This window comes from Plecotus auritus (assembly GCF_963455305.1).
Source record: "Plecotus auritus genome assembly, chromosome: 5".
NCBI classification, from domain to species: Eukaryota; Metazoa; Chordata; class Mammalia; order Chiroptera; family Vespertilionidae; genus Plecotus; species Plecotus auritus.
This window is the reverse complement of record NC_137776.1, coordinates 159,073,121-159,094,207: the sequence shown is the minus strand read 5'-3', so window position 1 is coordinate 159,094,207 and position 21,087 is coordinate 159,073,121. Positions and strand designations below refer to the sequence as shown.

General features: G+C 41.7%; 1 protein-coding gene across 1 annotated transcript in view; it reads left to right on the top strand.

The window, feature by feature from the left end:
• GABBR2 (gamma-aminobutyric acid type B receptor subunit 2) overlaps window positions 1-21,087 on the top strand; it is a 339,710-nt gene that overhangs the window by 137,504 nt on the left and 181,119 nt on the right. Inside the window, exon 3 of the mRNA XM_080668601.1 lies at window positions 3,751-3,921. Coding sequence (XP_080524727.1) covers window positions 3,751-3,921 — 171 coding nt within the window. The remainder of the gene's footprint in view (window positions 1-3,750; window positions 3,922-21,087) is intronic.

Genomic DNA, 21,087 nt, shown 5'->3' with positions numbered 1-21,087 from the left:
GTGTCAGGGGCTGGGGACAAAGACCAAATATATATTTCTTATTATAATATCATAGTATCACAGATCACCCCCCGGTGTGGGAGCACGAATTCCTTATAGCAAAGCAATCATAAAGTACAAAAGATATAGCACATTATTAATCCCATTCAGTCTTAATAACTATCCAGTCCATCATCGTATCATCTGAGAATGTCTTCCAGGGCCATTCGGGTCTGCAGGCTTCTTTTCAATCTTGCCCAGTTCCAAAGGCAGGAGTGGTGTCAGCAATTTATTGGCTTCACCCTTCTAGGCAGCTGGTGTCATTGAGCTAAGAGACAGTTTCATCTCTTGCTTGGAGCTTCTTTTGAGGTGTTAATGTAATATTGGACCTCCCTCACTACATAATGCTTTTTTTTTTATTATTGCAACAAAAGTGTATATTTTCCTATCTATTTTATAGTGTTTTTTAAAATTGTTTGAAGTATTACAAATAGTAGTACATATGTCTCCTTTTTTTTCCCCATTGACCTCCCCCCGCCTCCCTTACCCCCCAGTACATGCCTTTACCTGCCCCCCCCCCACCCCAGTGTCTTGTATCCATTGGTTATGCTTATATGCATGCGTACAAGTCCTTCGGTTGATCTCTTACAGCCCCCCCACCCCAACCTCCCCTGCCTTCCCGCTGTGGTTTGACAGTCTGTTCAATGCTTCTTTGCCTCTGTATCTATTTTTTTCCCCATTTCTTTCCTTTAAAAAATCTTGCCGAAACCGGTTTGGCTCAGTGGATAGAGCGTCAGCCTGCGGACTGAAGGGTCCCGGGTTCGATTCCGGTCAAGGGCATGTACCTTGGTTGCGGGCACATCCCCAGTGGGGGGTGTGCAGGAGGCAGCTGATCGATGTTTCTCTCTCATCGATGTTTCTAGCTTTCTATCCCTCTCCCTTCCTCTCTGTAAAATATCAATAAAATATATTTTTAAAAAAATCAAGAAAAAAAAATCTTGCCTCTGCAGACTAGAAATAAACATATAATAACAAAAAAATGTTTGAGTCCCAATTTCAATGTCCAACAGTTCTGAGTCCCCGTTTCAATGTCAAACAGTTCCTTATGTGTACATGTCAGCAATGATATCTGGATGGTGGGAACATGGTGGCAATGCAGGTCCGACCCTTTCTGGTTTGGTCCTAGGCAACCTGCTGCGACGCACAGCTGCTGACTGCTAGCGTGGCAAGGCGTCGTCAGCGTCTCCCATCTCTGGGCTGTTTCTCTTCTTGTCTTCGTGGTTGGAGCAGACCTGTCAATTCCTCTCTGTTGCAGGAATCCACATGGTCTTGGAGTTGTTTTCTGAAAATATACAAACATATTCTCAACCAAAAGTTAATAAAGGAATTTTTTCTATATAATTGATTTGGGATCCTTTTTATTTTTGCCCAAATGATTTTCCTTTGTCTTACTTAGACACCATGTGTGTTTTTCATGGGTGTCTTGCTGTTAGCATTACAAATGAAAATTAATTTTGTAAAGTAAAAATTTTCCAGATGTAATTTACTTATAGGATATTTTTCCTTACATGATATTACCCTACTATCCCCCCTTTTTTGATTAATGGAGGCTTTTGTAAATTTTATAATGCAGTCTTGATAATTTTACATTTTAATTTTTTGCACAAAAATATGACTGCTTTAGTTTCATTGCATGTTCAGGAATTTTACCATGAGATGAACTACCAACAGAAATTTTAGTTACCACTTTAGGAACAGCTTTTTGTCCAGTACAATTAAATTTTCTTGAATATTCACTTATTTCAATTAGCCTATTTAAATTAATCTGAAAACTTGATTATTATTTTACTGTCAAATTTAATACTCTACCAACAATCTTAGTTTAACCTGTAAGTATTAGTGGAAAGGATTATTTGCATTCTTGAGTAGGCCCTGAGCATTCCTGGTGCCAGGCTGGATTTAGATATAGGGCAGCTGCTGTCGGCCAAGTCTCTGTCTGTTACCTGGGTCCCAATCTGAGCTGGGCGTGGGGAGCAAAGCAGCCATGGGGGCAGGAGACCTCCCTCATACGGGGTGAGGGTTCAGGCCCCTGCAAGTTGGGGGGGTGAGGGTCTGTGCCCCACCTCTGTTGACCCCCAAGTTCTCTCCTGATGGCCCCTCTGCGACTGTGCCTGTCTTAGGTTGTTCCTTCCCTGAGGAATCTTACCTGTCTCTGGCTAACCAGTCATCCTCCGGGGCCAAGCAGGGTGATGTGAGGTTCAGTTCTGTCTCCTTGGTAGCCTATGCCCCCGTGGCCTCCACGCCCAGCACCTGCCTTGGGATCCCCTGGCCTGCTGGCGGGGCCCCAGCACTGATCACATATCTCAGGGAACTCAGGTTTCTTCTCCATGGAGGGCCCAGCTCACACGATTGGGCGAGAGACAGATCCATGGTACCAGCCACCACGAGGCTTCAAGCTCAGCATGAACAGAAAGCTCAGGCAACAGCTGAGGGCAGTTGGATTGTGAGAAGAGGGTCCTCTTGGCACAAAAGGCAAGAGGGGCCAATATAGAATGCTCAAGTGCCTTCCTAGCGCCTTAATTCCTTCTGAAAGGGATTAAATCCTTTCATGTCCTTTTTTTTTTTAATTGCTGCCAAACATTCAAAGAATTAGTTTGTAAATTTGTTTGGGATAATTGTACAATATGCTGTTGTAAAATATCTAAAATTATAATGACATTGTAGAATAATATCATGTAAGGATATTCTTTGCTCTGGACCATGGCAATTCAATTTCAAACTGGCTTTCAATTTCTTTTTGTAACTTTATATAAACTTTGTCAGGGAGGCAAAAACACAAATTACTTACTTTAGTTCAAGAGGCCAAATATATTGACTTTCAATTACAATCCTTACGACTTTTGAAGGAAACTTCTCTTTGTTTCCTTCCAAAATAATTTTCGGGCTACAGAGAGTTTCATTTAAAAATTTTTGTCACATGAAACAATTTCTCTTAAGGTTATGGTGACCACTAGTATGGATTAGATTTAATATTTAATTTTAATTTTATTTTTTTATAATTTTTAAAAATTTTTTTAAATTGTTATTTTTTACATATGTGTCCTTATTCCCCCATAACCCCCCACCCCCCACTTATGCCCCACCCCCTTGTTGTCTGTGTCCATTGATTAGGCTCATATGCATGCACACAAGTCCCTTGGTTGATCTCTCCCCCTTACCCCCACCCTCCCCTACCTTCCCTGAGGTATGACGTGCTGTTTGACGTTTCTCAGTCTCTGGATCTGTTCTTGTTCATCAGTCTATGCCGTTCATTATATTCCACAAATGAGTGAGATCATGTGATACTTATCTTTCTCTGCCTGGCTTATTTCACTTAACATAATACTCTCCATCTCCATCCATGTTGTTGCAAATGGTAGGAACTCCTTCTTTTTTACCGCAGCGTAGTATTCCATTGTGTAGATATACCACAGTTTTTTAATCCACTCATCTGCTGATGGGCATTTAGGCTGTTTCCAAATCTTAGCTATGGTGAATTGTGCTGCTATGAACATAGGGGTGCATATATCCTTTCTGATTCGTGTTTCTAGTTTCTTTAAATATTCTCTTTCATTATAATGCTTTTTTTTTTATAATAAAAAGGTTTTAAAATATCTTGCCCTGTGTGTTTGTGCCAAAGTCAGAACTAAAGGTCTCTTCTGCTCCAAAAGATCCTAGGCTCAGAACAGTGAGGCCCACCAGTAAAAGTGTTCTCTCTTTTGTATTTTTCAGCTTTCCTTTGCTGCGACCACACCTGTCCTGGCTGATAAGAAAAAATACCCTTACTTCTTCCGGACTGTCCCATCAGACAACGCGGTGAATCCAGCCATCCTGAAGCTGCTAAAGCACTTCCAGTGGAAGCGAGTGGGCACACTAACACAAGACGTGCAGAGATTCTCCGAGGTATGCTTTGCTGAGGGGTCAAGCTCTCAGCTCCCTGTTGGCCGCTGTCATCTCCAGGCAAGGGCATTGTGGATGAATCAGGGATGGGCAGTATCACAGGGCTTTTAAGCAGACATGTATTAGCAAGACCAAAGTCGTTTTACCTTTGACAAAACAGAGCTGGTGGCTGAGGAATTTGACTGTGCATGGGACAGGTGAAAACCTCCGTCCTAGATAGCTCAGGAGTGAACCCTTCCCTTTCATTGTGCCTTTGGCTAAATCCTGTGGCTTATTCCCTCACCGCCCCTATAGGTTTGTTGTCCTTGTTGCTGATGCTGTAGTGACCATCTGAAAATCATGACAGGGTGGAGGGGTGAATGGGGGTGGGGGGAAAGTGGAGGACATCTGTAGTACTTGAAACACAAAACAAAACAAACAAACAAAAAAGCCAAAATATAAAGTAAAAAAATAAAAGGGTTGCTAATTGCCCTAAATCCCACATTGTCTCTCACTCTCAGTTCAGTGTTCATCTGCCCAGTTCTTTTTCATTATATTTATTTAAACCCAATGATATCATACTATAGATTTTGCTTTTTTCATTTTACAACAGATCTTAGAAGTCTTGATTGATCTCATTCTTATTAATGGTCCATGGTGTTCTGTCGGATGGATAGATGATAATTTATTGAGCCAGGCCCCTATGGATGTGTATAGCTTTTTAACATCACAGCCAACACCTTCCCACCTGGCAGATTTCTAGAAGTGGAATTACTGAGTCATTTAAAATAGTGAGATAAATTGACTTCCAGAAAGGCTGTTCTAATTTCTAGTCCTACCAATGTGTTTGAAAATTCCCATTTCCCCACATCCTTACTAAGAGTGCATATTATCAAATGTTTAAAAAGTTTTCCCACTCAAATGAGGGCAAAATTGTCTCTTGTCTTTCTTCCCATTCTCCTTATAATTCCTACTTTCCTTTCTCCTTGATACTTGGAGCCTCCCAACAAAGCAAGACATTCCAGGTGTGCTTAGCTGCCCAAGAGAAAAACACTGAACCTTGTGGGGAGGAAAGGCGTGTGACAGATGTCCAGGCCAACCTCAGTGGGAGGAGTTGGAAAGGACCCACCCATTCCGGCAGGAGGGTAGGGGCAGAAAGGGCTGGGAATTACTAGACCTGATTTCCACTCCAGCCTTGCACTTACCTTTCTGAGGCTCTGCCCATCTCTCCCATGGGAGGGACAGGCCACTCTCAATGCATTGACCTTGGAGAAGTCACCTCTTTTCTCTCAGCTGCGATTTCCTCCCCTATCCCTTCAGGATTCTTACCAAAATCTGATGAGTCATGGATTTGAAAGAACTTGGTAAACTGTAAAGTTCATGCACAGAGAGGGATGTTTTGGGAGGTGCTTGAAAAGCATAAGTGTTTGGCCCCACCATCTGTGATTATCCAAACAAGGCATGCTTTTCCCAGGCAAGACTGGCCCTCCTCTTCTCACCTCTGCTTCTCAATCCCTAGAGTGAGACACAAAGGAAACTTGACCTCCAGTGGGAGTGACTCAGTGCCAAAGCTGAAGAGGCTTTTGCTGAAAGACTGCCCTTTATGCAGGTAGCCACAAATGTTCTGAAATGAGTATGAGACTGGTTGACGGGGAGGGCCAGTCTGTGACCCCATTAACATGGGACTCTGCAGCAATTTGGAGGGACCTGCGTTTTTCCAATAGAGTCTTTGGCTGTCAGAGCCTGAGGGGCCCTTAGAGACACTTCCCTAACCCCCTTATTATATAAAAGGGGAAACGGAGGCCCAGAGAGGGGATGGGAAAATGTTCAGGGTTTCAAAGCATCTCTGAAGTCATGAAAGATTGTTCACAAAAAAGCCAGGACTAAATCCTGGTCCAGACACCCATTCCAGGCTTACATTGCTCCTTCTTTCCATCCATAACTTCCTGCAGTCACAAGCGAACTGCATGTGACCTGGAAGATTTGAAAAACCTGAAAGCCTTGACCTAAAGAGATTACATTTTCAGCCCTGACTTGGTTGAGTGCTTTATGGATCCCCTAACACTCTCACAGCCAACCACCTTGTAGGGAGGAGTTATGGTTCCCATCTGACAAAGGGAATTGAGGCTTGCCTCTTGCCCCAGGGCACATGCTGGTGAATAGCCCAGCTGAGGCTGGAAGCCCGGACCTGGACCTCCGGAGTACTGGTCAGTGTTTTCTCCATTATGCTGTCCCCACCGACTGGGGTCAGGTATTGACAGTTTGGTAGCACATCTCCATCCCTGCACAGCTGTGTGGGGTCCCTCAGCCGAGTTTCAGGGCATTAGAGGGAAACCTCCTTTCTGAGGACAGGATGTTGCTTGGTGGTATTGCTGGCAAGAACCCCTTTCGATTTAAATCTCTCCGCCCAGCTGACTCCTCTCTGTGCCCAAGGGCTTTGGCATCCCTCTCCTGATGTCTGGGCTGCATCGCTGGAGTGCAGGCCCTGGAAACTCGCCAGGGCCTAACAGCTTTTTGTGAGTGCAAAGGAAACTGGATTCCTTTTATGAAACTGGTCGATCTGCAGCATCAAGCACTTCTGTTCCGGGCTGGTGCACTAGAAGGAATGTCAAATGAAAGCAATCCTGAAGTTGGAGGGAGCTGGGGAGGAAACCTCAATCCCAAGGAGCTCATTACATTGGGACTGAGTGGGGGAAGAGTTGAGGGCCATCCCACCTTGGGACCAGCTGCTCCTTCGAACCCAGAACAACTGAGATTTAAGGCCAGTGAGTGGTGACCCAGGGCTGCTCAGGTTTTGGGTCAGATGTGCCAATTTTTAGGCCCAGCTTTGCCAAGCAATGGCTGTGTGACACCAGGCAAATCACTTCACCTGAATGAGATACCCGTTTCCCTTCTGTAAAATAGGGAGATTTAGTCCCACCTCACAGGACTGGGAAATGAGAAAACATAAGTGAAAGACTTATGCATACTTGGTGCTATTAAGTGGACATTCTCTTTGCCACTATTCATGAGACAGACTCTAGAAATGCATATCAATTCACTTAAAAAATAATGATGTGGCCTGTGATGTGCCAAACCATGAGCTGTCGGGGGCAAGAGAGGAATGAACGTGGCCTTGAGGTCAGTAGGTATCAGGCCTCCTTCATTGGGTTCTCAGCTCTGGCTGCTCATTGGAATTACCAGGGGAATTTATTTTAAATACAAAAACAATTTTTTTTTAATTTTATAACTTGGGTTTTTTCCTTACCCTCTTCCCCTCCCCACACTTTTAACAGCTTTATTGGGATAATTTATATTGCATATAAATCATCCCATTGTTAGTATATAGTTCAATTATTTTTAGAAAGTTTATAAAAGTTGTGCAGCCATTGTCACAGCCCAGTCTTAGAACACTCCTATCACTCTAAAAGTTCTCTCATGCCCGTTTGTCATCAATCCTACCCCCCGCCCAGGGTTGTTTGCTTGCTTTATAGTTTTGCCTTTTCTGAAATTTTCATATAATTATAAACATGTACTTTTTTGTGCTTGGCTTCTTTTTAGCACAATGTTTTTGAAGACTATCCATGTACATGTATCAGAAGTTTGTTTCTTTATACAGCTAAGTAGTATTCCCCTTTATGGATAGGATACATTTTTTAATCAACAGGGGAGCTTTACAAATCCTGGTGCCCAGGCCATCCCTCAGAACAGTTACATGAAATGACCCCAGCATTAGAACCCCTTTAGGCTTTCCGGGTGATTTCAGTGTGCCCCCAATGCTCTGTCCTTCACCATTGGCTCAGGAATGCAGGGTGGAAATGATGCCCTCTGGTGATGGGAGCCCTTGCACTGAGAGTAACCCAGTCTGCTTGGCAGTGTGACTGTCTTCAGCAGTCCAGTGGCTGTGGAGTAGGATGGAGAAGGTGGAGAATAGCCTTGCCCCAGCACTGGGACGCTGCCAGGTGGAAGACAGAGTGGATGTGGATGGTGAAGATTGAGGGTGCTGCTGAGAGGGTGGTCCATGAGCCCCAAGATGGAGAGGGGTAGGCAGGAAGGTGAAGTGTGGGCTTGGAAGAAGTGAAGCCCTGGGAGTCTCTTACAAACTTGGTGATGTGGAGGTAAGGGAGCTGAAAGGAGGGGAAGCTGTGGTCATAGCTGGAAGAGGATGTAGGGATTGAGGAGCCAGGCCCTGGCTGTGTGTGAAGAGCTAAAGCAGAGAGATCGTAGAGATCACCAGGGGCAAAGAAGTCAGAGGCCAGAATGCTGAGTGACATCCATGTGGGTACTGCAGGCACAGGACGGAGGCAGGGCTTGGGTGGCGAGAAAGACAGTGAACACCAGTGTCTGGAAGGACCAGCAGAGAATAACAGGGTATTTAGGCCTCTCCCCCCAGTTCCAGGTCCTATCATTGATTCTTCTGGCTGCCAGTTTTTGATGCAATTAAACAACTGTGTATCCCGGGACAAATCACTCAGTCTCTCTGGGACTCGGTTCCCCCTTCTATAAGTTAAGGGAGATGGGCAAGTTGACTCTAAAATCATTATTAGCTTAAAGAATTTGTGATGAGGACTTAGAGAGATCTGGTTGATGACCTTGATCCTGCCATTCCCAAGGGTGTAGCCATGAGAATTATTTACCTCTTTATGCCTCCATTTCTTCATCTTGAAAATGGGGATAATGACAGTGCTAACTAACTCTTAGGGTTGTCATGAGGATTAAATGTGCTCAGAAACCTAATGTGCTAATAGAAGTGCTTGGCTCATAATAAACACCATGCAAGGGGTAGCTGTTACGTTTTTTATCATCTAGAATCTGCGCATAGCTGACCTCCATTCAGGAGCCCAGCGGTGTGGCTCGGTTTTGTACCTGCCACTAGCATCACTTCCCTCCCTCCCCACCCTCCAAGCTGGCTTGGAGACTCCCTGCCAGTCACTGGTCCTCAGTGATCTGGAGCTTTCTGGGGCTGACCTTTCCGTGCCAGAGGCCTCCCCCAAGTGTTGGGACCCACTGGAGCCCTTGATCTGTCCAAAACCAAAAGGGCATCATCTGCAAGAGCTTCCCCTTCAAAGCACGTGCCCTTTCGCCTTCCACAGCCCTGCCTGGCCCTTTGAAGTCCTCCCCGCTGGCCAAGTCACCATCTGCCCCACCAAAGGAGCCTCTGGTCCCTTCCTCTGAAGTTACCGCTTATTACTATGGAACGGTAGCCTGGAGGACACTTCTGCAGTGGAGGACAGGGGACCTTGTGCTTGCATCTAACCCAGGAGCCAACCTTATTAGAGTCATCAGCCTTTCCTGCTGCTCTAAGCAGGATTGAGCTCCTCAGCGTGGCTAAGACCTTTCACGGTCCCCTGAGGCCTCCCCCTTTGTCTCACCTTCAGTCACTTTCTCTTTTGGTCCAGCCACACCTCTGTGCTGGCTTCTCTCTCTGTGGGAACATCCTCTGCCACACTTGACTCAACATGCCTCCTTAGGCTGGATCAGGTGTGCTGCCTCTGCTCCTCCCTGTACCAGTTCCTTGCACAGTGCAGTGTAATATACAATCTGTCTCCTCATCCATCACCCACCACCACAGGACTGGAGAGCCCCTGTGGATAAGAGCCACTCTGACCTCTCAGTCCCCTCACCCTGCATGCTGCCTGGCATGTGTACATTCAAGCAGGTATCTCTGTCCATTAGGCCCTCTGTTGTGCTTAGCCGGCCTGCACCTGCGATGGTGCGATGGGGGTGGGAGGGGTGCCGATAAATCCAAGCCCCTGTGCTGAGTCATCAGGGGCCATCAGGACAAAGGGAGGAGCTGGCCAAGTCAGCAAGTCACACTCGCATAGAACCCAGCACAGGCCAGGCTTCTGTTTCTTAACTGGGTCTTTTTGGGATATAACATTGTTTACTGGTGGGGATTTTTCTAGAGATCTCAATGGAAAATTTACTGGAACCAGCAGTGACCAGGGACCTACCACGTGGCCACTATGGGTGGCGTTGGCAATGCACACACTGTAGTTTGTATCTGAGTGATTTCCCTTGGCTTCATCATCCAGGGAGGTTCATTTGAGTTGTCAACATTTCAGAATCTTCTCTTTGCAGGATCAGGTGATCTCATTCTCTAGAGCAGTGGTTCTCAAAGTATGGTCCCTGGACTGACAGCATCAGTGTCATTGTCACCTGGGAACTCATTAGAGAGGCAAATTTGAGGAACTTTTTATTTTGAGCAAATAAGAGTGGGAAGACCCCATGGGGGTGAGAATAGTTCCTGTGAATCAGACCCTCTGATGCAGTTGAGGAACGGGCAGCTTTCAGCTGAGGCCACTGTGTTCCCCTAAGTCTGCTTTATCTAAGAAAGGGGCCAGGCTCGCTGGAAGGGCTGTGCCACCTCTGGTCCATGTCCATGGCTTCCCTGCAGGCAGCAGGATCACCTGTGCAGCCCACATATCCAAAGATCCTCTAAACATTAGGAGGCAGGAGGGGACTCCTGACTGATCAGATCTTAATCCTGAAGGTATTTGTGTCCCATTCGTGCCCCAGTTTTTTTTCCTAAAGAACTTACTAATGCTCTTAGGTGATTTATTAGTAGCTATCTGTCTGCAGGCAAGAAACATCCTCTCCTTGACTCTTACGTCCAGCTCTGGCAGAGACCCGGCTGGGGGCCAGCCAGCAGGGACTGCTTCATATATATCCATCCTGCCCACATCAATGCTCTGTTTGTAGCAGCCTCTTTGGCATTTGGAAAGTGAGATTGTTTAAGCTAGCAAGCACGTAGTTGGTGTGCTTATGCAGTGATATTGCCTCTAAGGGGGTGTAAGTAACACTACAGTCTGGGGATCATTGGAATGGATGAAGTACACAGGGTTGCCTGTTCATTTAACAGATGGGGGTGGGTGACATAGGGAAGGCAGTACTGGCAATAGGTTCTTCCCTAAAGCCCTGGTCCAATGCAGATATTCAAGGTAGAGACTCCAGGTCAAGATCAAGAATGGGCTCTACAGGCCTTCAGTCTTCTGAGGCCTAGGCTCCATGGGACTGACTCTGGGGTTCAAGAAACACTATTCCTTCATGTAAGTACCCTCAGAGAGCGTGTAGCAAGTGCCCTGCCAGATCTATCCCTTCAGAGTGAGAAGACCCCATGGGGTGAGAACAGTTTCCAGTGCTCCTGCTATCCTGGTGGCATATCTGGGAGTGCATTTTTGTCCAGTGGTGGCTGCGGTGGCTAATCCTTTGAACAAAAAGCAGGTCTCCAAGTTGAGTGCCTTATTCTGGCCCAAAGCTTCTGCTCTTGGGAGAGATGGCCCACTATCTCTCCTCCTCCCTTCACTCCAAATAGGTCAGAGATGGCTGTCCCATCCAAAGTGAAGGAGAAAGACCCTAGGTCTTAGTGGATGCTTCCTCCTTAACCCTCCATGCCAGGTCCTCAGAGCTCAGCACTCTCCCACCACACACATACCAATTCTTAAAAGAAAGGAGCTGTTCTGGACCCTGCTCAGAGCGGACAGGTGCTTGGCTGTGGGTCTGTGGTGCCAGCACCAAGGCTCATGCCGGGCTGGGTGAATGCCACTCTCAGCTCCCCAGGGCTGTGATATAAGATGAATACATGCTCCACCCAGGCCAATGGATCCCGGAACACTGAGTGAGTGAGGGCCCAGAAGGAGATCCTGGAGGTTTCTGGGGGCAGGGGGCCGGGGGTCCTGAATATCCATAGTGACTTCAAAGCCCTCACCAGGGACATTCCCCAGGCCTCCTGCATGGCCCTGGGCCCGGTTCCCAGAGCATGACTTCAGCCCTGGGAAGCAGCTCTTGCACCAGGCAGGGAAATATAATTATGACATCATCAACTGCCATTTACGGGATGCCTGCTTGTGCAGGTGATGACATTCAGTCACCCAGCATGGTACTGTCTCTGTTTTGTAGCGCAGACTCACTTAGGAAGGATCAAGTCACTTTGCCAAGGTCTCACAGCCAAGAGGGCAGGTGTGGGTGTTTACCCAGGTTTGTGCCTGCCTTTGTGGAGAAGAGGCCAAAGGTCTGGGCCAGTATTCGCATCCCCCTTCACCCCACACCGCCTCCCTCCCCACCCCCCGCCGGCCCTCACACACACACACACACACACACACACACACACACACACACACACACGCGCGCGCGGAAGCAAGGAGGTGGATATATAGACCAACAAATCCATGTCTCAAGGGGACCTTTTCACAGTCCCCTGGAATTTTCACCATGGGATTCTGCATTTAATTTTTATTTTTCAGACCTTGAATCTCAGAGGCTTGCACTGTCCCGCCACACCTGCGCCTACTGCACTTCCCAGAATATTTGGCTAACATGGCAGTGCATCTTGTAGTGTGTAGGTCCACAGAGCTATTCTGGTTGATTCTGGCTGCAGTTTTCCCCAAGGCCCATCTGCCAGGCTTGGGTAACATGAGCAAAGGAGTGGAGTTGGAAGGCATGTGGAGCCTTTCATAACTGGCAGTCTGTTAGGACTGGATAGCTCAGTGTACAGGGTGAGAAGTGGGAGAACGGGCTGGGAGGAAGGAAGGATAGTGAAGGCCCTGCATGCCTCTTTGTTTGGACTTTACCAGTCAGTAGTAGGGAGCCACAGAAGGTTTTTAAATAGAGGGTGAGAGATGGTAGCAATCCTGAGGACAGAGTGGGACAAGTAGCCTAGAGTCTGGGAAACCGGCCAGGGGGTTACTGCAGTGCTTCAAAAGAAAAATAATAAGACTGTAGTTACTTTCTTACATAAAAATTTCAATTTCTCTTTGTTTTTATTTTTGCTTTTTTATTTTAAAATACTAATTATTGTTTTCTAACCATAATATTGATATGTACTCAATGCAGAAAATTTGGAAGACACAGAGGCGCACAAAGGAAAATAAAAATGAGCCACTGAAAGGTCATTGTTAACATCTACAGGCATATGTCTTGACAGTTTCTTCAGTGCATATAAGTGAACATATATAAACAAATACTTGCTCTTACTATAGAAATGGCTTCTTTAATTTAGCAATTCAGTGGGAATGTTTTCCCAGGCCAGCAGATACCCTCCACCATCGTGTCTCATCATGGCTTGTCCACTCTGGGCCTGGTGACCCCATGGACAGCCCCCACCTGTGCCACAGCCCCCTTTGATGTGTTTTGAGTTGCATTTTCTTCCAGTTTTATTTATCCTACAATCTGTGCCCTTCCTTCCTATATTCCAGTAGTTCTACGAATATTCTGCTCATTGATGATCTTCCTTAATGGCTTTCCAGAACCACTAGAGATTTTTTTCCCCTTAAAAAAAATCTTTGCCATTTGGAGGAATTTGGGCTAGCACAGGAGGTAGATGTATATTCTCTATTGCTGGTTTTTTTTCAATAGCTGTTGAAAATATTTTACCCTATGGGCATGCCATAATTACTCAAGGAGAAGCTCCCATTACATGGAAGTAGTTGCCAATTTTTTCCTGATTGCAAAACAACAATGCAATAAACTCATACTTGTATTTTAATATGAATATCTCTGATTATTTTCAGAGGATAAATTCCTAGAAATAGTGTATGCACATTTTGGAGCCTTTTGTACATGTTGCCAAATTGTCCTCCAGGAAGATCATACCAATTTAGAACTTCATAACAGTATATGAGAGCACTCATTGCCAACATTGCATATTATTCTTTTTTGATTCTTGGCAATTGCTATTTTAATTTGCATTTCTTTGATTACTACTAAGATTGAATTTCTTTTTTACTAGGAATCCTTTTCATTTCTGTGTCTCCTTTTATAAATTGGCTGTTCATGTTATTGGCACATTTTACTATTGGAGTGCTCTTTTTCTTACTGATTTATAGGAGTTCTTTATAAAATAAGCATATTAGGCCTTTGTCACATTTGTTGCAGATATATCCCCATGTTTCATGTGATATTCAATTTTGCTTTTTATGTTATTTGATAATACTGAAAATTTTAATATTTTATACAGTCAAGTTTATCAAGGCCATTTTTTCACTTTTAAGCTTGGCATGCTCTTACCATCACAAGAATTTTTGTAAATATTCACCTAGATTTTCTCCTAGTACTTTTATTACTTCATTTTAAAACTTATCTGATATTTTAATATGTGGCCTCAAATATTGGACTTTTCTTTTCCTATCCCCATAGTCACTCAATAATTCTTCCAGCATTTAATTAATATATATTTTCCTGATTCATTTAAAATACCTATGCTAAATATTCTCTTTAGAAAATAATATACATTTTTATACATACTGTAGACCAGATGTATAATAGAAATATAATGCAAGCCACATGTGATTTTATAGTATCCACATTTTAAAAACTGAAAAGATATAGGTAAAATTAACTTTAATAATAGTTAATAATATTTTATTTAATGAAATGTATCCAAAATACTATCATTTCAATATGTGAAACTAACCATTTCAAATTCTCAGTAACCATATGTGGCTAGTGGCCATCCTATTGGAGAGTATGGCTTATACTATTCCTGAGTTTTTAAATTTTAAAAAAATATATATTTTATTGATTTTTTACAGAGAGGAATAGAGAGTTAGAAACATCGATGAGAGGGAAACATTGATCAGCTGCCTCCTGCATACCTCCTACTGGGAATGTGCCTGCAACCAAGGTACATGCCCTTGACTGGAATCGAACCTGGGACCTTTCAGTCCACAGGCCGACACTCTATCCACTCTATCCACTGGTTAGGGCGAGTTTTTAAATTTTGATCTGTTTATTCTGGAATTGGCATCCTAGTGTTCTGAATATTATTCCATGGAGTTCTGAGTCAGGAACAGGTTAGTGTGGTAGACTTCTCAGATCCTGGGATTCAAGTTGACCAAAGTTCTGGCCCTTTCAGCATGTGGCTTTGAAGTTCCTCTTGTGGGCAGGAAGGGAAACAATTATGGAAGAATATCACATGGAAGGCATATGTGGACTAGGCTGGAAGAGATGCACATTACTCACATTCCATTGCCTATGAATAAAACTCAGTCCTCCCTTCATTTATCACAGTTGCCTTTATTTTCACCAATTTAATTTTTGTAAGGTTCCAAAAATGCAGTAGGGTGTGTTTTTTTAATTTCTTTATTGATTGAGGTATTACATATGTGTCCTTATTCCCCCATTCCCCCTCCATCCCCCCGACTCATGCCCTCACCCCCCTGTTGTCTGTGTCCATTGGTTAGGCTTATATGCCTGCAGTAGGGGTTTTTATTTTAATTTCAATAACTTCAGAATTAATTTGGGGGACATTTGACATCTTTTTAATACCAAATCGGTCCATTTATGAACATAGACCATCTCTCTATTCAAAATTTCTTACTGGGTCTTCCATAAAGTTTTGTCATTTTATTTATATAGAGCCTTTCCATTTGATGTTGAGTTTATTTTAAAGTATTTTTCTTGCCTTAGGGAATGGGATATATTTTTCTTGACATTTTAAAAGTGTTTATTGCTAGAATATAGGAAAGCTATTGATTAGTGTATATATATATCTTATGACTGACCATTTTCAATTCTAATTACTTCTGGTAGTTTTTCCTCTCTTAATTCCCTCGGGCTTTCTAGGTAGACAATAATACCAACTAGAGAGCGAGAATAAATTTGCTTTGTTTTCCAGCATTATAGCATCTTTATCTAAATTATTTCTTGTGAGGTGGTACAGCATAATGGTTAGAACAGAATGACTGCTTAGGTTCTCATTCTAGCTCAGCTATGCAGGTGGATGACCTTGGGCAAATTATTTAACTTTTCTGTGTCCCCAATAATGGGAACATACTCATACCACCTCAGGTGTTGTGAGTATTAAAATAGGTAATACATATAAAGTACTTAGGACTTAGAAAAGTGCCCAAAGGAACATCCAATATATATTTGCAATTGTTATTACTAGTGCCTCATTCACTAAATATCTGGAGTTATATTTAAAAATACTGATAATAATGAATATTCTTGTCTTGTTCTTGACTTTATGAGGATGTTGTTGGAAGATATGATGTCTATTGGAAGAACAGATATTCTTCCTCATGTTGAGATGTTATATTTTTTATTTATTCAGTGTTTGAACCAGCTGAAATATTAGATGTCTTTTTAGAATCTACATCAATAGCGTTGTGATTTTTTTCTTTGCTCTATTAGTGTGACAAATTATAGTCATCAATTTCCTCATATTCATTCTATTATACATAATATATTCATTCATTTAAAACATATTTATTGAGTGCCTCACATGTGTTGGGCGCTGTTCTAGGTACTATGGATGCATCAGTGAATGAAATAAAGTTCCTGCCCTCAAGAGGCTTGCATTCTAGTGTGGGGAGACAGATAATAAAAAGCAATGATCAAATAAAAGTATAATATTTCAGGTGGCAAATGCTGGGAAGAAAATGAAATAGGGTAAGGGGAATAGGATATGCCATGAGGGGTGGGGTGAGGTCAAGGAGAGAATTAAAGACAAGGTACCATTTAAGCAGATACCTGAAGGCAGTGAGGGACAAGTCATAGGCTATCTGGGAGAAGAGGGTCCAGAAGGAACAGCATGTGCAAAGGCTCTGATCCGGGAGATGTTCTGGTGGTGCTGGAGCCACCAAGGAGACCATTCTGGCAGGAACAGAGTGGGTGAGGAGGAAGTGGAGCAGTTGTTGGGGGTGGAGATTTCTGGCTCTTACAAGACATTCGTGAGCACTTTGGCTTATACTTTAAGTCATTTGAGAAACTACTGGAGAATATTCTTTTTTGTTTTTGATTGAGAAAAAGTTCACATAACATAAAATCCAACATTTTAACCATTTTAAAGTGTACAATGAAATGGTATTGGGTATGTACATAATTATGTTCAACCGTAACCACTATGTAATTCCAGACATTTTCACCAAAGGAAATCCCATATCCATTAGCAGTCACTCACTTCCCCACCCCCAAGCCCTGACAGACACAAATCTTTCTCTGTCTATGGATTTGCCTATAATAGACATTTTCACTTAAATGGAAGCAGAGGGGTGTGAGGTAGGGGAAATGGGTGAAAGTGGTCAAAAGGTACAAACTTCCAGTTATGAGATGAGTAAATTCTAGCTTACTTGTGTGTGTGTGTGTGTGTGTGTGTGTGTGTGTGTGTGTGTATCCACAATAACACACTAGAGGCCTGATGCACGAAATTTGTGCAAGAGTAGGCCTTTGCAGCTGCAGCGGCTGCCTTGATCCCATAGCTGCAGCCCCGGCTTCGTCCAGAAGGACATCCGGAAGATCGTTTGGCTGTCTGGTGTAATTAGCATATTATGCTTTTATTATTATAGATATATCTTCTTTGGAGAAAAGCCTATTCAATTCCTTTGTACAATTTTTAATTGGTTTGTCTTTTTGCTGTAGAGTTGTAAGAGTTCCTTATTTATTCTGGATACTAGATGCTTATCAGATACATGACTTGTAAATATTTCCTCTCATTTTGTGGGTTGTCTTTACACGTTCATAATGGTGTCCTTTGCACAAAAGTTTTTAATTTTGGTGAAGTCCTTTTTATCTGTTCATTCTTTGTTATTGTTGCTTATGCTTTGGTGTCATATTTAAGAAACCATTGTCTGATCTAAGGTCATGAAGACTTGAGCCTGTTTCCTTCTAGGAGTTTTATAGTTTTAGTTCTTACATTTAGGTGTTTGTCCATTCTTGTATATGGTGTGAGGTAAGGGTCCAAGTTCATTTTTTTTTTTTTTGTATGAGGTGATTCAGTTGTCCTAGCACCATTTGTTTAAAAGACTATTATTCCTCCATTAAATGATCTTGGCATCCTTGCTGAAAATCAATTGACCATAATAGTATGGATTTATTTCTAGACTACTAGAGAATTTTTAAAAGGAAGGAGGATTTGATCTGTCTTACATTATAAAAGGGTCTGAGTGGAACATAGTGACTTGTACTGAATAATGAAAACCAATTGGATTCTTGATCTTTTTTTACAGTAAAGCTGACAAAGTAGATTTCTTGATGGAATCTATGTGTGGAGTAAAAGAAAATGAGGCATCCCAGTTTTGCAAGATGAAAAAATGTTCTGGAAATGGATGGTGGTGATAGTTGCACAATGATATGAATGTACTGAATACCACTGAAGTGTACACTTAAAAATAGAATGGTAAATTTTATGTACATTTTCCACAAAATTTTTAAATCATTTTTAAAGCAAAAAAAAAAAAATGAGGCATCAAGGATGGTACCTAAGGTTTTGGTCTGAGCAATTGGAAAGAATAAGTTACTACTTATTAATTTGAAGAAAAATGCAGAGGAGTAAGTTTTAGAGAGGGAAATTAGTAGAGTGTTTAGCTAGATCTGCCTACTGGAAATCCAGATGGAGATGTTGAGTGCTGCTGGATAAATGAACTTCAAATTCACATTTACAATGAGCCATACTAGCATTCTTAAAATAAACCTGTCTTTGTTATGCTGCACTATTCTTTTAATCAATTTAATTATCTGGGATTTTCCCCCTGTAAGTACATGTAAGAGAAACTCTTACTCTGATTATGCCATCCTTAATCATGTTTCATTTTCAGATTTATCCTAGATTTACAATGTGAATCAGAAAGCTTTCTATCTTTTTACATGCCTTGGAACAGTTTATAGAATATATAAATTAACTTCTCTTTGAAAATAAAAAACCAGTCCGTGAAACCATCAGGATTTTATGTCCCTCACCTCACACATTTTGCAAGTTCTTTGTGACTTCTTCCATGCTTCTTGATCACTTTAGGTTCATACTTCTTGTGTGGATTTTAGAAATTTGTATTTTTCAGAGAATAGTTCATTTCCTTGAGATTTTCAAATTTATTACCATATGCTTTAGTAAAATTTTTAGAATGTCTATGTCTTCTGTTATATGCTCTTTCTCATTACAGCTATGCCCCCCCCCCACTTTTTTCCTTGATTAAACTAGTTAGTTTGCTTCTTTATTGATGTAATTGGTATTAACATCTTAAATTTAGCATGTAAAATATGATCACACATCTTAATTTTTGCAAGTTAAATCTGAACCAAGCACTCCACCTGCCACACTTACTTGAGTTAGCACCTCCCTCTCCAAGCAGTACCCTCCTCCAAAATAGCCAACAACACGTTGGTGTTCTTTCCATCATCAAATGGAAGAGCCTGTGTTCTGCAGCCCTTGCTGCCTACTGCCACTGGTGGTGCTGTTAACACTGGTCGGACTGGTCCCTGGATACATTTCCAGCATCCTCAAGCTCCTCACCAGGTTTCCAGGTGGCAACCTCTTCCAACAGTATTTTTACTTCCATATGGAGCCACTCCCAAGATGCAGGAAGACTGTTGGAGTGATTTGGCTGTTTTTCTCCCATGGATCCAGAACCTCTGTTGTCTTTTTCTTCTTAGATATCTAAACCCCCAAGAGGCTGAGAGGGTTTCTTTTAGAACCCTATCCCTAAATGGTCCTATTCCATTTTGCTGCAGAGTATAGCTCATCTTCCTTAAAGCAGACACCTTAGTTGCTTGGGGGGCGGGAGGGGGGCCTCCACTTGTCTTCCCTTTAAAGATTGCTCCTGCTCCTGGAGATAGATAAGTTTTCCAGACATTTCTCTTGCTAAAGAACATGTAGCAAAAAACACAAATTAAATTTTCAGTGAAACATCTCATTGTCTTGTGTGTGTTTTTAACCCAAAGAACCAACACTTGGATTTTTATTGGCGCTGCTTTTATTACCTACTTTCTAATTTATTTGCTTCTGCTTTTATTTTTATTAATATCTTCATTCTTTAGTTATGTTTGTTTTGCCATTCTTTTTCTAACTTCTTGATTTGTATACTTACTTTTTACTCTTTTAATTGCTATCAAATGTATTTAACCAGTAAATTTGTATATGATTACAGTTTTGACCAAATTCTATACTTTTAACTAAATAATATGGCATCCTCATTATAATAAGAGTACTGTATAATTATATTTTCAGTTTAAAATACTAGGTTCTACTTCTCTAAGTACCAATACAAAAATGAAAAATCTATTGTTAGCTACATAGATTAGCACATTTATTTAAGACCCATTCCTCATCACCTCTAATTTTGTATTATTATCATTTGAGTTTTTATTTAACATTATTCTTTACATTGTGAATAATTTTCAATTGTTATTTGAGATATTGATTTTATGTTAAAACTAGATTATAATAATTATGATTTTAAGATTCAGATTAAAATTTATAGGGCTTCTATTTCTGATGACAATCTTTTATGAGTTGTATCTTTTAATTTATCTTTTCATGGCATGAATATATCTTTGAGAATATTTTTCAGGAAGGGTATATGAGTTTTATATCTTCCATGCTATTACATAGATCACAGTTTTTCTCTGTTGCTTTTCCTTTATAAAGTATAGTTTTTTATGATCATAATATTATTTTTCAAACCTCTCTAGACATTTCATCAATGTTGTAATGAATCTGAAGCAATCTGATTTGATTCCTTGTAGCTGTCTTTTCTTTTCTTTTTTCTTTCTTTTTTTTTTCTTTCTTTTTTTTTTTTTTTTTTTTTTGCATGTGCTGGATGCTTGTAGGATTCTTTCTTCCTTTCTTTCTTTCTTTCTTTCTTCTTTTTTTGTAGGATTCTTTCTTAATTCTTGGAATTAATAAAGAAAATACAGCACCTGTTGGGTGTTTGTCTGAAATATGGTTAGCATTTTTTAAAAAATATTATTTATTGATTTCTGAGAGGAAAGAAGAATGAGAGAGGGATAGAAACATCACTAGTGAGAGAGAGTCATTGACTGGCTGCCTCCTATATCCCCTCTACTGGGGATGGAGCCTGCAACCCAGGCATGTGCCCTCACTGGGAATCGAACCGTGACCTTCTGGTTCATGGGTTGATACTCAATCACAGAGCCATACCAGTTGGGCTGATTAGCATATTTATTTGAAGAACTGGATATTCAGATTGCAGTTTTCTTCTATTATATCTTTAGTTATTACCCTTCTTCTGATATCTTTTTAGAAATACCATTACATTTGACCCTTGAACAACATAGTTTTGACTGCAGGGATTCATTTAGACATGGATATTTTTCAATAAATATTTTATCTTCCTTATGATTTCTTAATAACATTTTCTCTTCTCTAGCTTACTTATTGTAAGAATACAATATATAATACATATAACATACAAAGTATGTGTTAATCGACTGTTTATGTTAGTGGTAAGGCTTCTGTCAATAGTAGGTTATTACTAG